The sequence below is a fragment of the Curcuma longa genome, chromosome 2 (genome assembly GCF_044706935.1).
Source record: "Curcuma longa cultivar G26 ecotype Majalengka, Jawa Barat chromosome 2, ITB_CL_G26_1.1, whole genome shotgun sequence".
NCBI lineage: Eukaryota > Viridiplantae > Streptophyta > Magnoliopsida > Zingiberales > Zingiberaceae > Curcuma > Curcuma longa.
In genome coordinates this window covers 8,447,482-8,473,689 of record NC_133862.1, presented here as the reverse complement: position 1 = coordinate 8,473,689, position 26,208 = coordinate 8,447,482, and the positions used below count along the sequence as shown (strand labels likewise).

Sequence of the window (26,208 nt, the reverse complement as noted above, 5' to 3'; positions counted from 1 at the left end):
TCTATGGGTCCATCAAAATTTTACATTGGAAATACATTAAAATATATATATATATCTTACCGTGTAACCTACCTTCACCACGAAGAGATTGAGGGGCTTCAGTGAAACTGACACATCAGCCGTAGAGATGAAGGCCATATCAGGAAATGCTTCAATTACCGTGCTCACAGGAAGATATAAACGTTGGATTCATGTTTTAACAAAATGCCAATCCATGATGTGTATTTGTCACCTTCATCCATCATTCGAGGACGAGTTTCCTAGATTCGCTTGAACTTACGGAACACTAAAGAGTTGCATATCTAGAATTGACAGTGGGAAAAACCCATAAATTATGAAGGAGCTAACAAAAGCACATGCTTCGCTTGTATGACCACGTGATGTCGTTGACTTTTGATCGTTGGATCTGCTGTTTTGTAACGGCGTCCAAGGATTTCTCAATTCTCTCGGCTTCAACCATCGCAATTCGTCCGTAATCTCAAGAGGTTTAAGCTTTGATCTTTTCCTGCTGCTTTGCGATCCCGATCATGGCGGCGATCCTTCCTGTTTTCGCCAGCAAGTGCATGAGCAAACTTCTAAGTTTTATGGAGGGCGAGGCGTCGAAGATCCTCGGCGTCAAGGACGACCTCAAGAAGCTCCAACGGAGGCTGCTGCGAGTTCGAGGCGTTATCGAGGACGCCGAGAAGAAGCGGTACGGGAGCGCAGAGATCGACGCTTGGGTGAGGGAGATGAAAGACATCATGTACGATGTTGAAGACTTGCTCGATCTCTGCGAGACCGAGGCTGAGAAGCTGTGGGTAAGCCATTCACTACTCGCTTTTGCTTCTAACTTTTCTTGCCTTCGACTTGCTCATCAAATTGCCAACAAGGTGAGGGAGGTCAATGATAGGCTAGATGACGTCTCGCAAGACAGACATGTGATGTCACGGTTGCATGAAATCGATCCCTCTATTCATGACAATGGCATCAACCCTCGAGATACCTCACCTTTACTCATCCAGTCTGACATCGTCGGGACTCAAATTGAAGAGCTTTCTGAGAGCCTTGTGAAATCCCTGATAGCAGAAAAAGACGAGGGATGGAAGATTTTTGGCATAGTAGGGATGGGTGGGATGGGCAAGACAACGCTTGCTCGTAATGTCTACAACGACAGCAGGATCCATGACTACTTTCCGAGGAAAGCTTGGCTTTGTGTTTGTAAAAAATTTTCCGGCAACGAGTTGTTGAAAGAACTGATTAGAAGTGTTGGGGGAGATCATGGAGAGGCTAGAAGCAAGGCTGAATTGGAACTGATACTTTCTCATCTCCTACCAAAGAAGTTCTTCATTGTGTTAGATGATACGTGGAATGCAAACGTGTGGGAGGATCTACTGAGAACTCCTTTTAAATGTTCTTCTGGTGGAATCTTGATCACGACAAGGGATGAAAGGGTGGCGAGACAAATGGGAGCCAGCTGCATTCATTGCGTTGAGAAGATGGATGAGCTCACTAGTTGGATGCTGCTTTCCAGAATGGTTTCTAGAGATGGAGAAGATGCAGAGTTGTGCAAATTAAAAGCAATTGGGGGAGCAATTGTCAAGAAATGTGACGGTCTTCCTCTTGCCATTAAGACAGTTGCTGGTGTTTTGAGGTCCAAGGAAAGATGCGAGAAAGAATGGAACAAAGTTCTTGAAAGTGAAATATGGTCAATGAATCAGGTTCAAGAAGAACTGCCAAGAGCTCTATACTTGAGCTACGAGGATTTACCTTCACACCTCAAACAATGCTTTCTCTTTTGCTCATTGTATCCTGAAAACTGGCCAATGCATCACGAGGATCTTACTAGGCTTTGGATAGCCGAAGGATTTGTGAAACCACAGGGAGATAGACTGTTGGAAGATTTAGCCGATGGCTACTATGAAGAATTGCTTGGAAGAAACCTTCTGCAACTGGATCCCTGCTGTTGGCATAACAACCATTGCAGCATGCATGGACTTTTAAGGTCCTTAGCAGTTTATTTGGTAGAAGAGGAAAGTGTTTCTATTAGCAACGGGGAAAGACTAGAAAGACCAAATTCTTTGACAAAAATTCGTCATCTGTTAATATCAGACATGGGCGAGGAGGTTGCAGTTCCTGAAGAGGTAGTCAGTCAGAATTGCTTGCGCACTTTACTCATCTGGAACAGTTTCAAGAAGAAGAAGATTGGGGCTGATCTATTTGAAAAACTGGGCCAACTAAGGGTTCTAGGTATTAATGACACTGAGATTGATAGAATTCCACATTCCTTGGGAAATCTGATACAGTTGAGGTACTTGGATCTGGATCGAACAAATGTTCAGTCATTGCCACAGTCAATTGGATGCCTCAGAAACTTGGAAATTTTAAATCTTCAAGGCTGTAGATTTTTGCACTACCTTCCTGATGCCATCACAAAGTTGCAGAATCTAAGATGTCTTCGTGTGGACAAAACTCCTCTAAATCATTTACCCAAAGGAATTGGGAACTTGACAAAAATCAACCATCTTGATGGCTTTCTGATAGGCCATGAACGAGATACACAAGGCCAAGTCGAAGACTGTGCATTAGATGATCTGCAGTCACTTAACGACCTGAGGTTTCTGCATGTGACGGCATTAAAGAGGGCTCGCAGCGGATCTTTGGCACTTGCTAATAAAACCCTTCTTCAACATTTGCATCTAAGTTGGTTGTCACCTTGTGTGGAGGCTGATCTCACACGATTTGGGAACCGGGGAACAGATGGTTTCGCAAAGAGTTACAGTGAGGTTTTTCCTCCTTCGAGCCTAGAATGTTTTCCAGAGGAAGAGAACCAGAGGAATGTGAGGCTCTTTAATGAGCTTTCTCTGCCATCAAGCCTAGAGTACCTTTCAATCTACCATTTTCTTGGTCAGGAATTTCCAAAATGTATGCATAGATGCATGACAATGTCTCTCCCCAATCTGCGATATCTCTTCCTTCATTGTTTCATATCGTGTACGCAGCTTCCTGTACTCGGCCAGTTACCCCAGTTGAAGTTTCTTTCCATAGCAAGAGCTGAGGCAATAGTTACCATTGGACCGGAACTTCTCTACGGTCAGCCACCGTCGACTACACTAGCAGCATTCCCCAAACTTGAATTTCTGAGATTCGTGATAATGCCCAACTGGGAAGAATGGTCGTTAGGTGAGACTGAGACTGCAATAGCACAAGAGCTGAAACTGTTGCCTTCTCTGAGACAACTGTCTGTCTCAAAGTGCCCAAAGCTGAAAGCTCTTCCTGATGGTCTGCATCACGCAACCAATCTACAAATATTGACTATCAATGGTGCGCATGAGCTACGGGAAGTGAAGAACCTCCCATCCACTAAGCTTTGCCTCGGGGACAACAAGAAACTGGAAAAAGTGTCCAACCTTCCCATGTTGAAATCACTGATCGTTAGATCTTGCCCGCTGCTGAAACAAGTGGATAGTTTGAGTTCATTAGAAATGCTTGAGCTAATACATAATTCTTCCCGGAGACTACCGGAAACATCGTCGGACGCATCATTGCAGCACCTCAGCCTTGATACGCAAGAAGATCCCCTCCCAGTTTGGCTACCGGAACTGCTTGAGCAGAACATGAAGGGTTATGCTGCATCAGGTGTGCTGCTTGTCAAGTGCAGCTTGTCGCTGCTCCGTCGATGCTGCAAGGACGGCCCTTACTGGGATACCATTCAACAGTTGCCCGGAGTGATGATGAAATCTAAAGAAGGGAGTGCATACATGACGTATACCAAAAATCCATTCAAGTATGAGAGTAATGCATCATTCCATTGTTGATCATTTTTCTTCTTTGTATCTAATTGTATGCTATCCTTGTAATAGATTCATTGTACTGTTTAAAAAAAAATGAAAATTAGTTTTTTTTTCAAGCAAGCCCCAAAGATTCTCCTGGGATTTGGGGCAAAAGGGTATGTGAAAGGGCACACCTTCCTTTCTGTTCCTTTGCTTTTGTACAAAAGCCAGCAACCAATTTGCCTGTTGAATTATAGAAAACACATCCATTGGATTTCACCTCAAAATGACCAAAAAAAAAGCCAGTGTCTTCTTCCGCAAAAAGGTGGAATATGTCACCCTAGCTCCACACGATTGACCCCACGATCATATGTGAGGAGGTAAAGAAGGGTATTGCTCGGCTTTGCAGGGATTCAAACATTTGCCCTCTTCTACAAATCTGTTCTGTTGTAACCAACTGAGCTATATCCCGGAGGTAAAAAAAACCTTACGCCTTCAACATTATGCTCAGTACAATTGAATAGGTTAGTATAAATTTTAGAAAGTCAATCATCAAATGATTAATTTGAGATTTTAATATTATATTTTAATAAAAAAATAATATTTTATATTTATTATATATTTGTACGTATTTATAAATATAATAATATACTAAAATGATAGATTTTGTTTTATATATAGGATATCAATTATTTGAATTAATTGTGAGAAATTATAGATATATAAAATACTATTTTTAATTATTCTCAGTCAAGTAGTATTAATATACAAGAGCAATATTAATACATTGAAACTAATATGTAGGTTAACTGATGATTTAATTTCACAAATCATAAATATAAGATATCAAGTTAACATATAAGTATATATATTAGAGAATATGTATTGGATTGACTCCTTATGAGAATATTTCATAGATTGTTTTATAAGTGTCATAAATATTCTCATAATGACTTAATATAAATAGTTTTTTGACCTAAAGTCACTATAGTTCCCTATATAAGAAATTATATACTTTAGTATCGACAAACGTCATCTATAATAAGGTCAATTATAAAATCATTCACTAGATATGTGATAAGTTATGCGAAATGATATGAGTGATGTAAATGAAATTTATCCGTTCCATATAATAAAAGTTATGTCTGTAAACCCTTTGATTAAGTATGACTACTAAAATGTATGATAACATTCTATGAGATATTAAGTTTATTTGATTAAGTAAGTCCATTTAGAGATCAAGAAACGCATAGGTTAATGAGAGAACAATCTAGATATCATAGACAAAATAACTAAGTTACATAATAAAACAGTCATATAAAAGTTAGGTTAAATCTATAACATTCTCATCACTTGGGTAACAATGATGTATTGTTAGATGACATTCTTTATTTGTGACTTTAAAATAAGATTTTAAAGTCACTGTCAATGTTACGATAATATATTGGATCATACACAGAGAACGCATCTATTTTGGAGTTCATTTTATTTTAGTATGATTAAAATTATAAACTGGATCAAAGTTTTAAATCTGAAATTGTTTTGGATCTTAAAATTTATTGGATTCATGGTTTAATCTAATATACGTTTGAGTTTTTTAAACATGTCCAAACCAAATGAAGCTCATGTTTTATTAAAGGGTTATAATTTGAAAAACATCTTATTAGATATGACTTGGAGTTAAGTAGATAAAAACACATATGATAAGATCATACTAATCCTAAAAATTAGAGTTTGATCTCAACTTAAATATACATGGTAGCTAGCACTATTGATGTAGAAAGATATAAGACAAAAGACTTCAATTGCGCTCGTGTGACATGCGGAAAAGTGATTATACTCGTGTGAATACTATAGAGGTGCGACCGTATTGATCATGTTGAGTTCGACTTAATTCTTTTGATATGATCAAAAGTGTTAAGCATCAAGAGGTAATATCCTACCTAAATGATTAATTAGAATTGGTATAGATCTCTAATAGATTTTTTTTCCTTGCGTACATCACGAGGTAATTTCACTTGAGGAACCCAACAGAAGAGTCCTTGACATGTGAAAGGAACCTACTGCATTGTTTCTTTGGAATTGCAACATTAAGCTAACATGATTACTAGCTACTTCTATAAAAGGTAAAATTTACCATCCAACGATCTATCGACCTACCATCTTAACACGATTACTTCAATAGTAGATAGAGTAATCAATTGAGGCAATAATTTAGTAGTTCTTCCGTAAAAAGGTGGAATCCGTCATCTTACAAACGGCCCCATGATCATTTACGAGGAGGTAAATCAAGAAATTGTAGTTGGTCATGTAAAATAATTTAGTAGTTCAATTAATATTAGAAACTGCAGTGATGTTTAATGGTATTAGCTATAGACCTGAGGAATATCTTTAATGTAAGATGGACAAACAAGTCAGTTGAAGAAGAAAAGCTACCTTACAAACTGAGGCCTTCTTCGGCAAAGCTCCATGTACAAACCCCACCTTAAACCCACTCCAATGGCAAAGGCGTCGCCTTTCCTCTCCCTTCCAGCCTTTCTACCTCTGTTAATCCTCCTCCCTCTTCTCTCCGCCCGCGACGCCTTCTCCGGCGTCGTCGCGGCTGATACCGACCGGTTCTTCGGCGTCGGCGACCTGCTCCGCAGCTACGGCCTCCCAGCCGGCCTGCTCCCCAAGGCAGTCGATTCCTTCGCCCTGGACCCTGCATCTGGCCTTCTTGAAGTCCGCCTACGCCGCCCTTGCTACGCCCGCTACGACGGCGGCGGCCTCGCCTACTTCGACAGCGTCGTGAGCGGCAACCTCAGCTACGGCGCGCTCGGCGGCGTCGTCGGCTGGTCGCAGGAGGAGCTCTTCCTCTGGCTCCCTGTGAAGGCTATCCTCGTCGACGATCCCGCCTCCGGCGTCATCCTCTTCGACATCGGCCTGGCTCACAAGCAGCTTTCCGCGTCGCTCTTCGAAGATCCGCCGGACTGCCAACCGGACGCCGATGTGTTCAAGATGGCCGGAGAAGGTGAGGGAACCCTGAAAGATCGGATCTTGATAGAATTTCCTTATTCTGATTAAAAATTTTAAGAAAAAAAACTCTTTTTTATCAGAATTTGTGGTTCCTCCTCTACAATTTCAGTTTCTAAGCAATTCGTGTTTGCATTACGTGCTTTGCTTGCATCGATTGTGTGCTAAATTTTATCAAGCAAACACAAATTAGCAGCCCACTCCAGATTTGTTTCTATCCTGCTGCTGTTTACCATGTACCATGCGACAACGATTTAACAGGTCTCTTTCAACACGAACCTCACCATCTCAACTGTTTCCTTCTTTGCCTTGCAGAGCTCCATGGCAGGAGTAGAGATGGATTCCAGCAGCGTCAGTAATAATTAGAACCCCTACAACTCCACAATCTTGTCAGCATACTTGTCCTTCCACTGCAATCTTTCATGTGCCGTTGTTGGAATAGCAGCATTTAATGTGGTGGTCTCCTTCCCCTTCCTCTCCTCCTTTCCACCTGTCCATTCTCTCCATTAATTCGATGATTTTGTGAGCATGGAAGACGAAATAAGAAGGAAAAAATGATAGGCACCGGTGAATTTAAAGCTATTAATCAGCATCGCCTTCGCCGTTTGGTTGATTATATTTTGATTGCTTCGCCCGTCGGGACTCAAGGCCATTCAATGATGCCTTTGCCGTCACGAACAAGTTATGAGATGAACATTTGCCTCTCATTCGACGCAACTAGAGTTATTATAATCCATTTGAATATTATAACCAACATAATTAACCTGATAAACATTACAACACATTAATACTCAATTATTGTGTCTTGGACCTTGGAATAAGCCGTAGTCAGTTGTAGACCAATCAAAGAGATCGATCATTTGGAAGTATAAACTGAAGGTTCCATGATCTCCATTCATCCACAACACGAAAGCTGAGGATTGTATCCATGCAACAGTGCCCAGAAAGGGTGCAGTCAAATCATGATCCCATATTATGCAAAACTAGGTAGCAGCGATCTTGTATCTTGGTTATGATCGATGTTGGAGACGGTGTGGGGTATCAGTGGCACAATGAGGTCCCAAGATATAGTCGATACAAAGCTCATTACAAATCTGAAAAGGAAGAGACTAGTCCTTCTTTGCTTTCATGTGCAGAATAAGAAAGAGGAGAGTGAATAAGCTGCTCATGTATGCTATTCCTGTTTGAACAAGTAAATGCCATTTGAGCTCACTTCTTTATGTTGTCTTAGTTCTGCCTTGAGATCAAATTCCTGGCTGCTGCCATGAACCTTTTCTGGAAAAACAAGAACTCAATTAGGAGCAATCCTTCACATGCAAAAGGAACCAAGGGTTGTCTGTTTGCTGGGCCAGCTTTAGGGATGGCCTCTGCCTAAGGTTCCAATTGTTATTGGAGTGTACTATTTTTAATATATTAAATATATTTATATATATATTTTTTAAAAGAATGGAAAAGAATAGCTAGGGTGCATGTGATAAAAGATTTATATGATCTTATTCTCTCTGATCAGATTTTTTAAAAATCTTTTATGATTCCAACAAATAGAGTCATAAAGGGGCTCTTTTTTTTAACATTTAATTATGTATGTTATTTTATAAGATCTAATCTATTCTTCTTCAATATCTCTTTAATCCAATCTTAATCTCTCGTTACATTTCTCCTTCTGTTGGTGACGTTTTCTCTTCTAATCAATAAGAACATGAATTATTTTTTATTCATACAATGCAAAATAAAAATGTTAGTTTTTTTTGAGTTTCCCTCGCTTCCCTTTTCCAACTCCCCCTCTGTGTGCTTCTCTCGTTCATTGAGATTGGAGAAGAGAAATACCTAACGTTGTCACGCTGATCAGGTTGGTGCTACTATGCTCCTTGCTTGATTAATTTAAATGTTGATGCATTCATCCGATTGTGTCCGATCGAAATGGAGAATTTTATTATTTTTGAGTAATAGCAAATTAGATACCTCTACCATTTCGCTTCCTTGATAACATTAATTAGTTTAGCATTTATTTAAATGTATTTACAGTCATAAATTTTTCAATTTTCCCTTTGTCTCCATTCTATCATTTACAACTATTTTAGTTTAGATGATAAAAAATATGAATTTTTTCTTTTCTTGTGGCCTAAAAAGGCTTATTTAATTCTTGATAAATGATAATGGTTGGTTTAGTTTTGTTGTAGTGATCTTCATTTTTTCAACGGGTTGTATTGAGTTTTATCATTTTGTATGTGTTTTTATTTATTTGTTTTTTTGTGCTTCGTGGATCATGGTGAGTTGAGGACGGGAGCATTTCATTGTTCTTATTTCCTCAATTTTATCCTTTTTTCCGTCTTTCATTTGAGTAATTATACATACTTCTATCTTTCTTTATTTTTAAACAATTCGATCTGAATACATTTATTTTCGATTAAGTGAATTGTATACTTATTATCTCCTTGAGGTGTATTATTATATCAAATAATAATACATTGTTTAATATCGTAAAACTTATACTTCTCTAAGTTAGGTTATGCAAATGCTTATACTTCGTAAGGGTGTAACAAGCAATGTCCTCCCTCGTAGTGGCTAACTATAATTTTCTGATTTACCTCCTCATAAGTAGTCGTGGGATCGACTGTGTGAAACGCTGGAATGGCAAATTCTATTTTTTACTGAAGTAAGTGTGTAATAAGTTATTATTCATATTACAATTTCTCCGTGTCCATAATTTATAAAACATTTATACACTTGTTACCCTAAAGACAACAGTAATACCCCTAGCTTATAAAAATTGGTAATCCTTCCTTGATCATAAGATCTGAATTAGGTTTCAGTGTGCTTCTTTTGTTTGCCGAGCCACGCAAGGATAAGACAGAGAAGAGAGAGATACAGCAACTCCGGCATGGAAAAGGACAGGCATCAAACTCGTATATATCATCAGAGTCAGTAATTAAACAGTCAAAAACAGTCATACAATCATTTAACTTTAGTTTTTACCCAATTTAAATCTCTCCATTGGTCGATCAGGCCGGAGGATTTGCGTTTGCTGTTGAAAGATCATTAATATGCCACATTAATGGCGCCTAACCCGGAGCGGATTGCGTAATCACATTAATGGAGTGAAGGGACCGAGGAAGAATTAGATTCGCCTCGCATCCAGTAAATTCATTTATTAGAATTGCATCGACCATTATTTTCTTTGAAAGAAATCTTATTTTGGAGCATTTGAACAAGGGTTTTTGGGAGAGAATGGAGCGAAGACGATAACTTCAACAGCGTAGGACCATACCAAAAGACAAGGAAACAAACTTAATTTTGTTTCCAGTTCTTGAATTCCGAAAGGCTGTCAGCTGGTGGTCCAAACGGAGATTAAACCTTTGTTTTCCTTGATGCATTAAATGGGAAATTGTATCGTATTCTTTTTGATAATGGTATTAAGTTTCTTGGAATATTGCTCATTTATCGTTGGGATCTTTGTGGTTGACTTAGCATTAGTTGAAGAATTTACAGAAGTCGCAGAGGCTGTTCTTCGAAATTGTCGATCGAGCAGAGGCGACAGTGATCTGAATGGACGAGCATGGCGTTGCCATCTTGATTTCTCTGGCAAAAAGGGACGCCGGAGACGACTAATAAATGCGAATTTATCTGAATGCAAGCGCACACAAATTACCAACAATTCTGTGGAAGATCTAGGAAAATTCCGGCAATAATGGCATCATGTTTTGCAGATCACCACGAAGCAGGGAAGCAAGGCCCTTGGGTTGAGCAGGTAGAGCTCCTCGATGTTGGCGTAGAGGCCTACCTTTCCGGCGACTGAGTCGAATCCGGTCTGCCTCGCGAGCTCTTGGTAGTTGTCCAGTGGCCGGTGCACCCGCCCGGCGACCACTCTGCGCGGGGAGCTGATGGGATTAGACAAATTCCGGTGAAATTTGAAGTGACGTGAGGCGGTTAACGACGTGAGTCAGTCCCTACCTGCACACCAGCAGCGCCTTCTTTCCGCCGCCGTCCTCCTCGCCGGCGTCGCCGATCGCCTCGAACGCCCGGCCGCTGGTGGAGGTCGTGAACACGCCCACCCCGCCGCCCCTGACCACGTCCTCCTTCTTGCTCGTGGAGAAGCCGTGGCGGACGATCCGGCACACGTTGCACTTGTCGGAGGAGCAGAGGGTGGAGGAGCCGCCGGCGCCGAGGCCGCAGGCAATGGTGGTGCCGTGGAAGCGCAGCAGCTCGTTGCCGTCGGCCAGGCACCGGGGGTGCTTCTTCGCCAGCTTGCTCGCCTTCGCCTTCACCGCTTCGCGGTAGTCCTCGAAGCGGGCGAGCGTCTTCTGCGTGTTGTGGACCTTGAGGACGCGGTCGATGCGGATGCTGCTGTTCTCCGCCTTCACCCAGCTCGCCCGGCAGATGATCTCGACGATCTTCCGCGACGAGTCGCCTTCCACCAGCTCAGTCACTGCGCATTCGTCAATTCTATGACAAGATTGAACCACTGAAATCTCAAATCATGAAACAAAGCAAATGCCTACCTGCGTGGTTGGAGAGGTGGTGCGACTCCAAGGCTTCCAACTTGCCGAACGGCTCGCCGCACTTGTGGCACGTCAGCCCACCGGAGGGCCTCTTTGCTTGCAATTGCGACTCTGGTTCGTGGGAAGCCCTCTGCGTCGGAGCGGCGGCGGCGGCGTGGTGAGCTCCTCCTCCGTCGCCGAGCAAGAAAGAACTGGAAACAGAGGAAGCCGTAAAGCACTTCCTCGGGGGAGTGGTGTTAGGTCCTCCCCTGTAGGAAGGACAGCTCTGGAGGGAGTAGTGGTGCCCTCCAGGGCCGGGCGTGCCGGGCCGGAGGGTGCCGACGTACGAAGGGTGGTGGTCGCCGTCAGGGCAGGCGCCGAAGCCGGTGATCCTGAGCTCGCACCTGGAGTTGCTGAGGATGACCTCGTGCGTGATGGGGTTGAGGAACTCGCTGCTGCCGATCGACCGGGGGCTGCAGCTGGGCGGCTTCTCAAGGTGCCTCTTGCTGCCATGGATGACGTCCTTGAGGTTGGCGATGGATCTGGAGCAGCCGGACCTCGGCGGCTTCCTGGTGAGGATGCTGCCCAGGTGATGATGGCTCCCCCTGGCCTTAGGGTCGTACACGTCGGAGGGCTCCGACTTGCAGTGGAGCGACTTCTTGAGCGCGAACCACACAGTGCCGGGCATCCTCTCCTTCTCCATCTTCTCCATCTTCTCCTCTCCTCTGCCTGCTTTCCTCTGCTGCTTCAATGCTCCTCCTGCCATGGCACATCACACGCAACCAAGATTCGGTTTGATTTCTTGCCTCAACTAGTCTGAGGAGCTGTAACAGGAACTAGAACGAGACTAATACCAGCTCATGGACGCTTTCCTTGAGAGTACAGAGGCAGTCTCCTCTCTGCCTCGGGAACCCCGAAGCCATTAAGGAAGCAATCAAAATCTCTGAGACTTCACAACAACCATGCTCAGTCGCCTAGCTCAGAGGAGGAGGAGGAGGAGAACGCACAGACGTTGGAAACTCCAGAGCGAGGAGGACAGCAGCTGTTTGATTTCGCAAGTCGAGGAAGGGAGGAGAAAGATCAAAGAAATACAAGTGGGAGAGTTTAATGCATGCAGCTTTGGCTCCATCGGGCCATCCAACTGGAAGGGCTTGTTAGCTTCCACACAGCCACCACCCACAGGCTGCACAGAGAAGAGACAAAAAATAAAACAGTGAGAGCTCTTCTTTCACTGTGTTGGGTGGCCGGATATAAATGAACCGATGAGAGTTGTTTGAAGTAAGAGATGGTGGTAAGAAATTGGCATTGAATTTTGAGATGCCATTGTTTTTATGACCCTTTCTGCCTTTCGTAGAAGAATTTGTGAAGTGGACCACAAATGCTCGTCTTGCACCAGAATGTGAGACTTGGCAGCGTTTGCCTCCCCTCCCCACCACATTGAATACAGGTTTAAATGCCTCAAACTCACTGCACAAATTGCACAAATTGATTGGATAGGTCTAGACTAAGCTGGTTAGGCATGCACAAAGTGTGTTGTATGGTTACTTGTATCACTGCTAGCTCCTATGTTTATCTCCTTTAAATGGATTGCAGATAGCTTTAGCAACTTTCACAAAGAGTAGGAGATGAGATCATTACTGAAGCTAAGTTGGAGACCTCGACTCAATTTCACTAATCGAGAATTTAGGTTTAGCCAATGATCTCTGACCTGAGTAAAATCCTGACAAAGAGTTAACCATGCTCTCCCTCGAGTGAGCTCGATAAATTTGAAGGGTTGAGACTTCCAAAGTGGTGTTGAAATTCTGGAAACTAGAGCGCCACTACTGTGTTAGAGCATTTTGAGGTAGATTCCCTCAAATTTGCAGAGGGGCAATAGGAAACATTGCATTGGAATTAGTTAGGTGTTAAGGTGAAAACAGTGCCTATCTTGAAAATTTGAAAGTACTCATTTAAAATTTTTATAGATGTAAGAATTTTTTTTTATAAAAGTATAATTTATTAACCTAACTTCTTTATATATACATATAGTTATTTAAACACCGCCGTCTCATCTTATCTAAATCCTAATCTTCTCTTCTCTTGCTGTTGCCATCATTGCATGTCAAAGACGTTGATTTATCCTTTTTATTATTATAAAATCTAAATTTCATCTTATTGCTTATCACACATGATATCTCTTTCAAGCGTGATCTTAATCTTTGCCGTGGCTATTTGATCATTGACTTGTTGTCTCCCATTATTGTTCTTCATGATCGTCGTCAATTGTCGCCATTGTCATCGTCTAGTGACCATGAAATTATATTTGTGATTGCTACAAGCGTATAAAGCAAAAAGGATATCTTCTCTTAGTATTTTCACTAAATCAAATTCAAATTTTTTTCCTCATACTATTTGATGTATTATGTTAGTTCTTAAGGAATAAGTTAGGAGGGATAGAATCGATCAGATTTGAAGAAAATTTTATTTCATTTTTGAGTCTTGGATATCTTTATTAAATCTTATCACTTGATATTAAATTTTTTTCTTTTATTTTTTATTGTATGTTTAAGGAATTTTTTTAATTTCGTAAAATTTAAGATGAATTATGATTAAGTTGAAAGATGCATCGGATTAAATTATCATTTGTCTACCAGTTCAATACAATATCTATCACAGAATTCGATAATCCCCACAACAGCATACAATTTACGATCTATAAGTCGCCAAATTTAGTTTACTCCCCATTGCGCCGCCAAAATCGTACACTACAAAGTTCAATCCTTGTTCTTGTTGTCGATCTTCTTCTCCTTCATCTCAAGTTGCATTCCTCTGGCAATTCCGGGTACCTCTCCGTATCTTTGCAGTAGTCGTACACGACGAGGTTCCTTCCCACCCACGACAAGTCCTCCTCCTGCGCGTCGGCGAACACCCACGCCTCCGACTGGTCCCACCAGTGCTCCCCTGTGGAGGCGACGCACGCCGGGAACGGATCCTCCCACCGGCACCCGTCCGCGTTGAAGTCCTTGTACGACGACACGAACGGCGCCTTCTTCCAGTTCGTCTTCTCCAGCCCGCCCCTCGTGGCCCAGTCGTCGCCGTCCCAGATGCTCGAGAACATGTACATCGGCTTCTCCGTCGGGAAGAAGTCGTTCTTCCTCCCGTTGTTCTTGTACACCCTTATCGGCACCCTGTCGGCGTAGAACCTGCAAAAACAATCGATTTCGTCGTCGAACAGATTCACGAAGCAGCCGGATGGAAACGGGAGAAGGAAATCGAAGAATCTTACACGATCCGATGGCTGTTCCAGAGAATGGAGTAAGTGTGGAAGTCCGCCGTGGGATCGAACCACAGACTGTGTCTCATCTCCCGTCCTCCAATCCCACTTTTGTACACATTGGTCTGGATCGTGTAAGGCTGCCCGGTTCTGTTCCCCAAGAACTCGAAGTCCAGCTCGTCTCTCTTCGGCCCTGCTCCAAGGTCGGAGCACATCTGCAGTCAATCATTTACCTGTAAGTCAAGTCCTCTGTCAAATTTATCACTCAGTCAATCCGTCCACTCACATAGTACGCCGTGACAACTCCGGCTGAGTCACCGCCGACGAGCTTCATCTTCATGCTGAACCACCCAAACAGGTATCTCTCTCGCGTCTGAAAACCACAACCTTCGTTGGCAGGTACGCCATTAGCGCATGCACTTAATTGAGCTCGAGGAACAGAGGAAGAATGCATTTTTGTTTTATACCTGCTTTCTTGTCCAAGTAGAGGTACCAGATCTGCCCATCGGGAGAAGTCCTGAAGTGATCCTTCGCAGGCATTATCTTGAAGCTGTCCTTGAATGAGAAACCGGTGGAGGAGTTCCCCGGATCGGCCGACGACAGAGCTGCGGAGCAAGAAAAGAGGAGAAGAACCACGGAAACAAGCTTCCATGATCCCATCCTTGCTGAGATTGAGAAGGACAGTGAATTGAAGTAGCGGTAGGTTGCTGGGTTGCTCGTTAAGCTTATATATATATAGATCTGGCTTCAGATCTATGGCAACTTCATTCCCATTCCCATTCCGACCTCCACGTCCAACGATAACATTGACAACTTTGCTAGAAATAACTACAAGGTAGAAGAACATGTTGTTGCATCTTTGCGTGGTGGAGGGCTGACACAGGTTGTGGGAAATCCAGGCTGCCTCGGGCTGGATTATTCCGAGGATTGGATCAATTGAGACAGATGCAAGTGGGCAATGCGAGTTCCATGTGAGATGTCGAGGACAAGGGAGGTGGGACAATGATTGGTCCTTAAATAATGAGGGCTTTGGCGTTGGGTCTCGTCTCACAGGCACAGCATGCAGCACCGCCATGGACGAGGACCTGTGAGCCTGGGAAAGTACGCGGGAAAGGAAGTGATTTTGGACGACTAAAGCAGCGGCTGTAAGTTTTGGAATCTACTGAGATGGTCCTTGCGGAGTGATTTTTTTTGTTTTTTTTAGTAATTTGAAATTTTTTTCAAGATTTTTACAAATAAAAAATAATAAAGTAAAGATTTTTCATGAAAGAGTTAGTTTATCATTCCTATTCGAGCTACTTTCTGGCTTCAGTTTCAGTTCTTCATCGTTGCAGTCTCCACTTCCAGTTGGGTTCTTAGAAGCAGCTTTTCGCAGAAATTACAGCAGCCGCCGGCGCTGACGCTGCCATGACGGAAGGAGATTTGATTTCTACCTATTGCTGCTCTCGTCCATGTCAAAATGGACAAAAAAATGGTAGATAATATTTGAAAAATAAGAAAAATTGTTTGAAAAAGATATATATTTATCTTAAATTGATTCAAGAGAATGTTTCCATGTGAAATTACAGCTTTCCAAGTAACCATTGATATTCATTCTCTTTCGCTATGGGTGCAAGAACAGGTTCCATTAGACACCTGAGCTTGGCTCATCACAAGGCAGCAAGCTGTTTGATGCTTATAGGATGCGCATACCCCTCCGATCCATCAAAAGCAGCGCTCGTTAGCTTCCCAGCTGCGGCTTCTGTCGGGTGGTAGAAATCCCAAAAGACGTGATCTCTCCGATTGGAGCAGTAGGTGGAGAGCGGAGTGCAGGCGAACCCGGCGTTCAGGTTACCCAACCCACAGCAAGCAGCCTTAATCTCCACGAATCCTTCATCAAAGCAACAACAAATTCACAAAGCTGATCAGTTTCAGTAGTTCAGTTCCATCTCAATCCATGCGATGATGAATTGATTCGAGTGAGGTTGTACCGTGGGAAGATGGGTCGTTGATGATGTCCGTGAGCGCTGCGTAGGCGTCGAAGAAGGAGTAGCTCAGCCCAGTTAGCTCTGCTTTCAGTTTCTCGAGCATTGAACTGGCACCCTTGTTGAACTGGGACGCCAGGAAGTTGGCTTCCACGCTGCAGTCGCCGGTCTTGTTCTGATGCCTCTGGGCCGGGCTGCAGCCGATGGCTCCCGTCCCGATCACTGCGAGCTTGCGTGCGCCGAGGTTGTATATTGTCTGAAAGAATGGATGCTTTTTAAAAACATACGTAGTGAAATTACTAAGAGATTCTGAATGCCTCGCGCTAGATTGATTACCTTGAGTTGACCTCGCAGTGATGCGACCATGGAATCCACCAGCTGCTGGCCGGAGGTCTTGAGCTTGTTGGCCGAGTCTGATCCTACGTAATTGAGGATGTCGTTGCTGCCGATCACGACGGTGAAGATGGAATCGGATAGATGAGTTTGGGCGGCACTGGTTCCTAACTGCTTAGCCAAAGCTCCGTAGACTGTCGTATAGTAGTCTATTTGCTTGTTCATCGAGACGCATTTGCCCTGGATCAATCAGAATATGGACAATCTATTATCTTTTTGGTATAAGAGCGACAAGTTTACTGATTATCCAATTCGTCGCTCACTTTGTTGGTTGAGTCGAGCGTTCCGGCGCCGCCGGAGGCGAAGTTGAGGCCGCCGATGAAGGCGTCGGTGTTGTTCGAGTTGGCCGGTAAAGAAAGGTAAGCAGGGGGGGAGGCTAGTCCAAGCTTCTCAGCTGCCACGTTAACTTATCGCAATTTAATGAACAGAGCACGTATAGAATGGATTTGATGGCGAGTTGCAAGACGAATAGGTACCCAGGGAATCCGCGGAGTTCTTGCCGTTGCAGAAGCGTCCGGTGGCCTTGCGGCCAGGGTAGTCGATGCCGTTGTGGGGGAAGTCGGCCTTGAGCAGCGAGAAGCTAAGGTAGTTATTGTTCCCCACGTCCACCAGCGAGTCGCCGAATACGTACATCGCCGGCGGCGGGGCTGCTCGGCAGCCGATTCCGCACCAGAACAGAACAAGAAGTGCTGCGACGCCCGCCGCTGCCTCCGGAGAGAAGGAAGCCATGGCCGATCGAACTAGGAAATGCAAGGAGACGGAATGATTTCTGATGGCTGCAGGAGAGGAGAGGGGAGGAGGGAATTTATAGGAGGCCACCGGAGAGAGTGGAAGAACGCGTACGCAAAGGAGAGGAGTTTGAACGCGGCGAGGAGTGGGGATGGGCCCTTCGTCGTCGTCTTCGCCATCGCCGTTGCCGTGGTGTCTCTTCGGTCTCTGCTCCTTCTTGCTTTCACATTGGCGTGGAGCTGCAGGGAAGGGAACAGAGCAAAGAAGGTGCGCAGAGTCGCTTTCTACAAAGGTTATATTAAAATACTTTTTAATATATTAAAAGTAAATCACAATAATAATAATAATAATTAAAATGCCTTTTAATTTTTATTTTAATTATATTTTTTCAGTTGAGGAACACTTTTTCAATGGTGTATATATACTTTTAATAGTGCAAGCTAAATAAATTGTACACTATCATGATTAAATTTTAATAGTGCAATGAATAAATTTAATCTTTAATCTTAACTATAGAATGTCTTATAAATCTAACTATATCAACTCAGTGCTATAAATTGTTCATAATATATCATTAACTTAATTTACTTGATTATCTTTTTAAATAAATTTAAATAATATAAAGTTTAGTTTAGTTTGGTTTGGCTAAAAATGTGAAAGAGGGGTCGCATAGTTCTATGCGAGTGGACTTATTTGCATCAAAATTGAGGTGGAAATGAAAGCGAAGGGAACAAATTAAACGGCTTGACTTCCACGATGCTATACTGGCATTTGTTTTAATTGACCACTAAATTATGAATATTGTTGGATGTTCCCATGGTGCAACGGTCATTTCGCACCCTCTACGGTGTATTTACAGAAATTTTTCTCCAAATGGGGAACACAAAAAAATAATCTGGATTGGTCATCGTATGCGCTTCCCGATATTGGTCGGTGAGAAACATATCACATTTTGATTTATAATTTTTTTTTCGAGATTTCTTGCACTCATGAGTCACACAAAAAATAATAGATATTCATGTCGTGTCATGATCTAATCTAGCGTATCACATTTTGATTATTCGTCGTGTCATGATCATATACACTTGGACGCCTCTTGTCCGCTTCAACACTAACAGTGCGTGGCTAGAATTTAGGAGTTGATTATATATATAATTTGTTAATTAATTTCGTATTAAACATTAATTTGGCCAATATTTCAAAATTTTAAATAATATTAAGCTATTTTTTTTCACATTTGTTCTAAAAAGTATGTCTCGCAGTCATCCTTTTATATCTATCCGAATAATATTCAAAGGTTTATAATGCCCTTTTTATATAATATTGGTGATTTTTTTCTTTGTGTGTTCTTTTTTTTTTGAATTGTTCTTCTTCTACCCAAGTTGGTAAGGCGGTAAGCCGAGTTAAATTTTATAATGTTTAAATTTATTTGATAAAATAATTGAGTTAAATCAAATTAAATCAAAATTAAATGAATTAAATCATTGAAATGATTATTCAAACTTAGCTAATTGATTTCTTTTTCATTAGCTTGGTTTGTTTTGATGTTTATAATTTTTATATTTTAAATTTATTTGGTTATTTTAACAAACTATATATATATATATTCAAGTTTGTTTATTTATTTTAATGAGTTATTTAAGTTTGTTCATTTAATTGATCTTGTATGTATTGAATGAACATAAATAAATTTTTATCAAATCGAATACTAAACGTATTTATTTAATTGATCTTATGTGTATTGAATGAATATAAATAAATTTTTATCAAGTTGAATATCAAATTTATTCTTGAAGATGTGATTCATTTACAACTTTCAAATATTAGATGTTGATTTCAATAATTGTGAAAGTGATTGGTGGAGATGAAATGTGATTGGTGGAGATGAATTAAAAGGAGCCTAATAGTTTCCAGATATAATCAAAATCAAATGATTAAAAAATTATTTTTCATCATCTATGTGATTAAAAAACAATTTTCTTTAAAAAATTATCAAAACCTTATCCTAACCCTATCAGAACAACTTTGATCAAAGTTGTTTATGTCCTTTTAAATAATATATCTGCAAAGAAGTATTTTAAATATTAAATTATTTTAAAATATAACATAAAAAACATTTTAAATATTAAATTATATGAGTAGAGTGCTCTTCATTACCTCTAATATATTCTCATTAATATATATTTTTTTAAACTTAAATCGTTAAAAATTGAGTAAATTCATCAGAACTATTTTTGCTAATCTGAAAACAAAATTCTAATTTATTTTGTAATTTCAGATCTACCACAAAAGAAATATTTAACTCCTGAACAACACACTTTGTTATTGGAATTAGAATATTGTTCAAAACTAAAAAGTTTCAATAAAGTTATGCACTTTTTGATAAAATTAAAGTAAATAAAAGTAAAGTGTTAAAGGTTTATTATGCTTTTGTGTGTTTTTTTTTGGCAGATTGGCATTTTGGATAAACAAATAATATAAATATTTTGCATAATTTATTCTTAAGTATGATGAAAATATCATAATTAATACATAATTAACGACCAGCGTTCATATATAAAATACACTCGGAGAGTAAAAGATCACACAGTAGTAGTTTTAGTACTTATTATTGAACTAGCAGCTTCGATCATGGGAATCCACCACCGGCTCCTCCGCCGAACCCGCCGCCACCGCCACCTCCAAACCCTCCTCCACCGCCGCCTCCTAGCCCTCCTCCACCTCCGACACCGCCGCCAGATCCGCCCCCAAAACCGCCGCCAGATCCGCCCCCAAAACCACCGCCGACCCCGCCTCCATACCCGCCTCCTCCTCCAAAGCCACCTCCTCCGCCTCCCCCGAAACCACCTCCACCCCCGGCACCACCGCCGAAGCCAGCTCCACCGCCGTATCCACCTCCGACTCCGCCGCCGAAGCCGTCGCCCTTGAGGAGCTTCTGCTGCCCCACTAAAGGCTCCTCGGCGCCAGCGAGCTTCCGAGCCGCCGCGGCGGCGGAGGAGAGAAGTGCAGTAACGAAGAGGAAGAGGAGGAAGAGCTTCGCGTGATTCATTTTTGTGGTGTTTGCGATATCGCAGAGAGCGCGGGAACGTGGGTTTAAATAGGCCCGCGGCGGTGCATGGCGGCGGTCATACGTCGTCCCGGGCAGTTAACTAATTGATCCATTTAAAGAGCGGCTCAACTGCAACCTGTACATACTTTAATTAGCAATAAATGGGCAGGCACCTGCTCCCTCCTCTCCCTCCCGCCGCTACGTTTTTTCAATTGGTTGCCCGTCGCCAGGGCAGATAGGGAAGGCAGAGTCAGCTGCCCGTGTGGGTGGGTGGGTGGGTGGGTTCACGCTCATCACCACTCGATACGCAAGTGTACATGTTGTAGAAAAACAAATGAATGAATGAAATAAAAAATTAATAAAAACAATATTTTTTTAATTAAAAGTCAAAAGGATATATATTTTTTTATAATGTACGTTTTATATTAATTTTTTTAATCAAAAGAATATATCAACATAAATATCATCCACTACATAATAATAATGTTATTTTTATTATTATCTCTTTTATTTTTTCCATCTAGATCGACGTGTTATAATAATTAAATTATAATTACTATATAATTGTGGCATCTATGATTTATATACTTTACAATTGAATTGTGATATAATTGTAGTTTTGTAATATGAATATTAAATTAGATATCATACTTTTTTTATTCGGATTGAATGACCTTCGATTGAATATATTATATGTCCCGTGATTCAATAATTTTGAGTCATAAATTATAAGCTCTTAAAATTTAAAATTTAATATTTATGTTGTAGCAGTTGTGACACCGTAGTTACTATAATTGCATTGTCACACCGTTATAGTAGCTATGAAATCGTAATTGTTATAAGGTGAATGTTAAATCTCAAACTTTTAAAGGTTATAATTTTTGATTCAAATTGAACCACAAAATATATAATATATCAAATTGAAACTCATAACTGATTATGAAGTTGAACCCATAACAATCAAGTTTTAGACTAAAAAATATCATTAAATCATTCGAACAATTTTAATCTTAATTATTTTAAATATTATAATAGTTATGAATTTGTAACTACTATAATTGTGTATCAATTACGAGTTAGTGAAAAAAATAGAAAAGAGATAATAATAAAAATAAATTACTACTGTATCATAGAAAATAATTGAGGATAAAACATTCTTTCTAAAAAAAATCAACATCCAACGCCATCTTGATTTCAAAAACAAAGGAGCGTCTTTTTCGCCTTTTTCTAATTGATATAATTAATTAATAAAACTTTATATATTTTAATAATAATTTATGTCGACGGAATTATAAGCTCTGACTTTTTGCCGTTCTAAAGAAAGTCAATGCCCTTAGATATTCGTCAATCTTCATTAAGTATCTGAAGGCGACAGATCAGAACAATCAGTTCAACCTAAATTTACCGGGCCGCGAACTGGTGAAATTGAGTCAACGCCCGGAGACAATTTCTCAAACATCAAACTTCTCACAGCTACGATTAATGTAAATTAGGTTGATTTTGTTTTTTATTCTTTCTATTAGTTGTTTAGGTCGATCGGCTGTGCGATGATTGCGTAGGCACAACTCCGTGGTTTTGTGGGGATTTGGCTCCGTCAATTTCTAGGTTTTCTATTTTCAATCCAAGGAAGCAAGCGGAAGCGAGGGGAAGAAATGGAACATGTGTTGGGGATTCTTCGGATTCGTGTCCTTCGAGGGGTGAACCTCGCCTATCGCGACACCAGGGGCAGCGATCCCTACGTCGTCGTTCGCATGGGCACGCAGGTATTCTTCTCTTCTTATGGCGCCCTTGTAGGTTTTCTCCCTCTTAAAAAATCGTAATTTGGGGAAGAAATAGAGAGGCCGTTTGATCATGTGGCGGATGAGTAGTATGTTTCTTTTTTGGACAATGACATGAAAATCTAGCTTATGATGGTGTTTTCTGAATTGTATATTGAATGGAACCTTGTCCAGACATATTAGGATCGTAAACATATGATTCACCTATCTAGGGCCCTTTTACCCTTTCTTAGTTATGATGGACGAGGATAATGTCAATAGGTTAAGAATCTTTTCAGAGTACAAAACCTTTTGTCATCGTTTCAATATTGTACTTCTTCAGGTTTTATTACAATTTTTTACATGCATTTAAGAACCACAGTTCAAGTTAAGATATTACAATGGTATGTCAATATTTTCCTCAGTCAATCAATTTGTTTAGGCCGAAATGGTATGCTAGATGGTACTTCTAAGAGGATAGTTAGATGAAAGGTATCTGGTGCTGGATAGCTATATCATGCCTTAATTAACAAGTTGATTTTGTTGTATATCTTTTGATCCTAGCGCATAGTAGTAATCTTCTAACGATATTGAAAACATCTTTTCAATGTTTTGATTGTGGTGCCTAACTAAAGTCTGCAGATATCGATTTCATCAATTATCAGTATTCATGTTCTGGATTGTGGTACCTTTCCAGACCGTTCCATTTTTATATTACATTGATGGCAGAGTTTGCTATTTTGTTTTATTTTATCCGTTTTTTCTTTTGTATTTCTCTGACGAGGTAGAAAGTGAAGACTGGTGTTAAAAGGAGGAATGTCAATCCAGAGTGGAATGAAGAGCTAAGCCTTTCTATTATGGATCCTATCGAACCGTTAAAGCTTGTAAGTCTCTTCCTCCTTAATCAAATGGTACAAATAATCCTATCATGACTTGATGTTAACTTGTTACCTTTTGTAAACTAGGTAAAGTAGAAAACCTACCCTTTTTTGTAGATCTGACAAGCTTGACCTACATACATCAAGTAATATGTTTATCATCAATAATTCCAAATCGTACATAAGTAATGCCCATCACTATTCTGTAAATTGAATATCCATGAACAAGTTAAATTCTATTGATACCCATTAGGATATCACTATTCTGTAAATTGAATATCCTTGAACGAGTTTAAATTCAACTGATACCCAATAAGGCTAAATAGGACTTCTTGTTCCTAAGAAAGAGTAACGTGACTAATGTTTAAGATTTTTGTGATTCATTTTATTTACTAGCATTTTTCATATTCTTATCTCCTGGCACAATAATAGTGCCCCCAGAGCCTTGCAGATACACAAGCATTCTTGCACTTTGTTATACTTGTTTACAATTATTTCTTTTAATCATCTCTCCGATCAGTTTTCATTATTACATCATTGTAGTGCCGGATGAGGTTCAGTTTCCTGCACTGCATTTCTTTGATTGACATACCAGATGCATGTATTAGATAGCATATATCAGAATGATTACAAAGATTACCTTCTTTACCATTGAATTGTAGAAGTTAGCCACATATCCTGAAATGCTTCAGAAGGAAGACAGCCTTGTTCTTGATATCCTCAGGAATCCATTCTCAGTATTCTTCAGGTTTCTAGCGGATTTATTGAATGTATCTACTACCTTTAAATCAACATAGTTATCACTTATTAAAGGGCTCCATTCTGATAGACGCAGAAGGTGGAGGCTTGGCTATAAATGCAGGCATTAGGCCTTTCTCACCTCTTGGGTTGGGTTGAACATGATCAGGAGCTATGACCCTTGAAGAGGATTGAAGTTGAGTTTTGCAAGTTTCAACAACCAATTCTGCAGAGGGGTCTGAGAGAGCTTCTCAAAACAGTTAACTTACTATGCTTACGCTGGGTGACATCTGAGTAGAAGAACCAATTTTGTTCTTCCTCCTATGTGTATCTGAATCTGCGGGTCAAACAAAGACGCTTACATGTTTTAGTTACCGTAGATTCACTGGGGGCATAAAAAGATAAGGAAAAGGTGGCTTGGCTGAAGTGTGATTCTGAGATTTATGGATCATTCTGCCACAAGTAATGTAGGGAACTGAACGTTCTCATAGGCAATTGACGAAATTAAAAGTTCCCTTCCATTTTTTTTTTCAAAATTCCTTGAACAGTGAATTTTTATGGCAACAAAGGCTCTGGCAGATGTTGCTATGATCCCTCTTCCATCAACCTTTATGAGTAACCACATATTAGTAAAGGATGGCCATAGCAAAACACTAATAGCGTCAATATTTTCAGATAGCAGTTGGAATTTTTCTCTCAGGTTTTGACTAATACAACCTGCCAAACACCATTCAAGAAATACCCTTTTCAATATTAGTTGCACTTTTATTTATATTATTGTGAAGAACCCGACTACTGATTTGGAGTCAGGTGTGAATATAGATAACGCGTAAATTTCTTTTTTTTTTTCCCTTTCTTGCTTGCTTCTGTTGCTATCGTAAACAAGCTGTAATCCTGTGTTGAGTGATGAGTAAAACTACTACTTTCTTATACGAAGATGTCTTTAACTTCCCCTTCATTTCACTTCTCACTTTTTGCATCGTTCAACCGCCATTCTTTTTTCGAAGACTTGTTGTATCCATAACAATCGGTGCAACATACTAGCATAGGATTTCAATAGTTTGTATAGCAGCAGTGCTGCCTTTGGGATTCCCCTTAAACCTAAATTGATAGTAACTAACTCATGGTCTAGCATAACTCATTGTGTAAGACTATATCGAGGGCATCCTGTCAAGATTGAAACTTTAAAGAATCATCACTAATTGTGGATATGTGAAGCCCAATGGTGGCTCCACAATCACAGTCTTCTTCTCCTTATACTTTTACAGTAGCAACATGTTCTTTCTATTCTTCTTAACATTCAAGTTTGGTGTGCACTAATGCAATCTAATATGGTCAGGAAGTGTACGACAAGGACAGATTTACTCGAGACGATCAAATGGGCGATGCCGAGTTCGATATCCGTCCGCTGTTGGACGTATTCGAGATGAACCTGGAGGGCATTCCAGACGACACCATAATCTCAACCATCAAACCGAGCAGCCAAAACTCCCTGGTCGAGGAGAGCCATATCAGGTGGCAGGGCGAGAAGGTGGTGCAAAATGTTATCCTCAGGCTCAGAAACGTGGAGTGTGGTGAAATTGAACTGCAATTGACATGGATCAAAAACCTAAACAGTCGAAGCCACAGCCACTAAGCATTCTCTAGCTAGCAACTCATTCTAGATCATGATCTGTGTTCTTCGTCCTGTTTTAATTTAAAAAATTAAATTAATGTCGAACTCTGTTCCAAATTATCTTGTATCTATCATTAAGATCGAACCTGTTTCAAAGTTTTTAGTCAAATTTGAAGGGAGCTAGAAGATTTAGGCCCTGTTTTCTTCGAAGAATTAATGGAAACAAAAACTGCGGAAAGATTTCCACGGTGAAAATTTTCCCTTATTATCGGTGAATTAATCTTTCATCATTTTTGTTTCCGTCCAAATCGAACAGAAAGCAATTCACAATTCTCTTCTTCTTCAATGTGCAAAGCTATTTCTTCATTGATCTCGTGCGACCACAGACTGTGGCCCTCTGACATTGCTGTGTGCGACATTTCATTGCCGAAATAAATCTCAGTCTCATAAATTTGAGTCACAATTTTTGTTTGTATGTCCCCGAGGCAATACCGTTGCATACCTGCGGTTCGATCTCCAACTACGACATATTTGACCTCAAATCTCATAAAAGATCTATCATTTTGTATCTGAATTTACTTTCTTTTATATTT

The 26,208-nt window shown here is 40.6% G+C and overlaps 6 protein-coding genes across 8 annotated transcripts in view; 3 read left to right on the top strand and 3 right to left on the bottom strand.

The window, feature by feature from the left end:
- The window catches only part of LOC141821530 (uncharacterized), a 13,307-nt gene extending 9,513 nt beyond the window's left edge, over positions 1-3,794 (top strand). The window contains 1 exon segment of the mRNA XM_074708929.1: positions 493-3,794. Within this exon segment, the coding sequence (XP_074565030.1) occupies positions 493-3,794 (3,302 nt within the window).
- Positions 3,795-6,168: 2,374 nt separating this feature from the next.
- On the top strand, positions 6,169-7,320 carry LOC141822164 (uncharacterized). Its single transcript, XM_074709596.1, has 2 exons — positions 6,169-6,759; positions 7,077-7,320. Exons 1-2 carry the CDS (start codon positions 6,219-6,221, stop codon positions 7,118-7,120), a joined length of 585 nt encoding a protein of 194 aa, XP_074565697.1. The 5' UTR covers positions 6,169-6,218; the 3' UTR covers positions 7,121-7,320.
- Positions 7,321-10,314: 2,994 nt separating this feature from the next.
- Positions 10,315-12,367, bottom strand: LOC141821887 (uncharacterized). Of its 2 annotated transcripts, XM_074709263.1 has the most exons (4): positions 12,094-12,366; positions 11,261-11,998; positions 10,713-11,187; positions 10,315-10,627 (listed from the first exon to the last, which is right to left on the bottom strand). In XM_074709263.1, exons 2-4 carry the CDS (start codon positions 11,949-11,951, stop codon positions 10,456-10,458), a joined length of 1,338 nt encoding a protein of 445 aa, XP_074565364.1. In that variant the 5' UTR covers positions 11,952-11,998; positions 12,094-12,366; the 3' UTR covers positions 10,315-10,455. The 2 variants fall into 2 exon arrangements, with proteins under 2 accessions (XP_074565364.1, XP_074565363.1); XM_074709262.1 differs by having other exon boundaries at positions 11,261-12,367.
- A 1,482-nt stretch (positions 12,368-13,849) lies between these two features.
- On the bottom strand, positions 13,850-20,687 carry LOC141821199 (putative xyloglucan endotransglucosylase/hydrolase protein 8). Of its 2 annotated transcripts, XM_074708590.1 has the most exons (5): positions 20,545-20,687; positions 14,960-15,057; positions 14,779-14,879; positions 14,505-14,707; positions 13,850-14,421 (listed from the first exon to the last, which is right to left on the bottom strand). In XM_074708590.1, the coding sequence occupies exons 1-5, from the start codon at positions 20,625-20,627 to the stop codon at positions 14,028-14,030; spliced, it is 879 nt and encodes a 292-aa protein (XP_074564691.1). In that variant the 5' UTR covers positions 20,628-20,687; the 3' UTR covers positions 13,850-14,027. The 2 variants fall into 2 exon arrangements, with proteins under 2 accessions (XP_074564691.1, XP_074564690.1); XM_074708589.1 differs by lacking the exon at positions 20,545-20,687 and having other exon boundaries at positions 14,960-15,904.
- LOC141821198 (GDSL esterase/lipase At5g55050) lies at positions 15,995-17,614 on the bottom strand. The gene is made up of 5 exons (XM_074708588.1): positions 17,326-17,614; positions 17,113-17,243; positions 16,793-17,029; positions 16,463-16,712; positions 15,995-16,362 (listed from the first exon to the last, which is right to left on the bottom strand). Exons 1-5 carry the CDS (start codon positions 17,576-17,578, stop codon positions 16,142-16,144), a joined length of 1,092 nt encoding a protein of 363 aa, XP_074564689.1. The 5' UTR covers positions 17,579-17,614; the 3' UTR covers positions 15,995-16,141.
- Positions 20,688-22,050: 1,363 nt separating the features above from the next.
- Positions 22,051-25,870, top strand: LOC141821999 (GTPase activating protein 1-like). The gene is made up of 4 exons (XM_074709408.1): positions 22,051-22,111; positions 22,187-22,390; positions 23,173-23,268; positions 25,340-25,870. Exons 2-4 carry the CDS (start codon positions 22,280-22,282, stop codon positions 25,634-25,636), a joined length of 504 nt encoding a protein of 167 aa, XP_074565509.1. The 5' UTR covers positions 22,051-22,111; positions 22,187-22,279; the 3' UTR covers positions 25,637-25,870.
- The last annotated feature ends 338 nt before the right edge of the window (positions 25,871-26,208 follow it).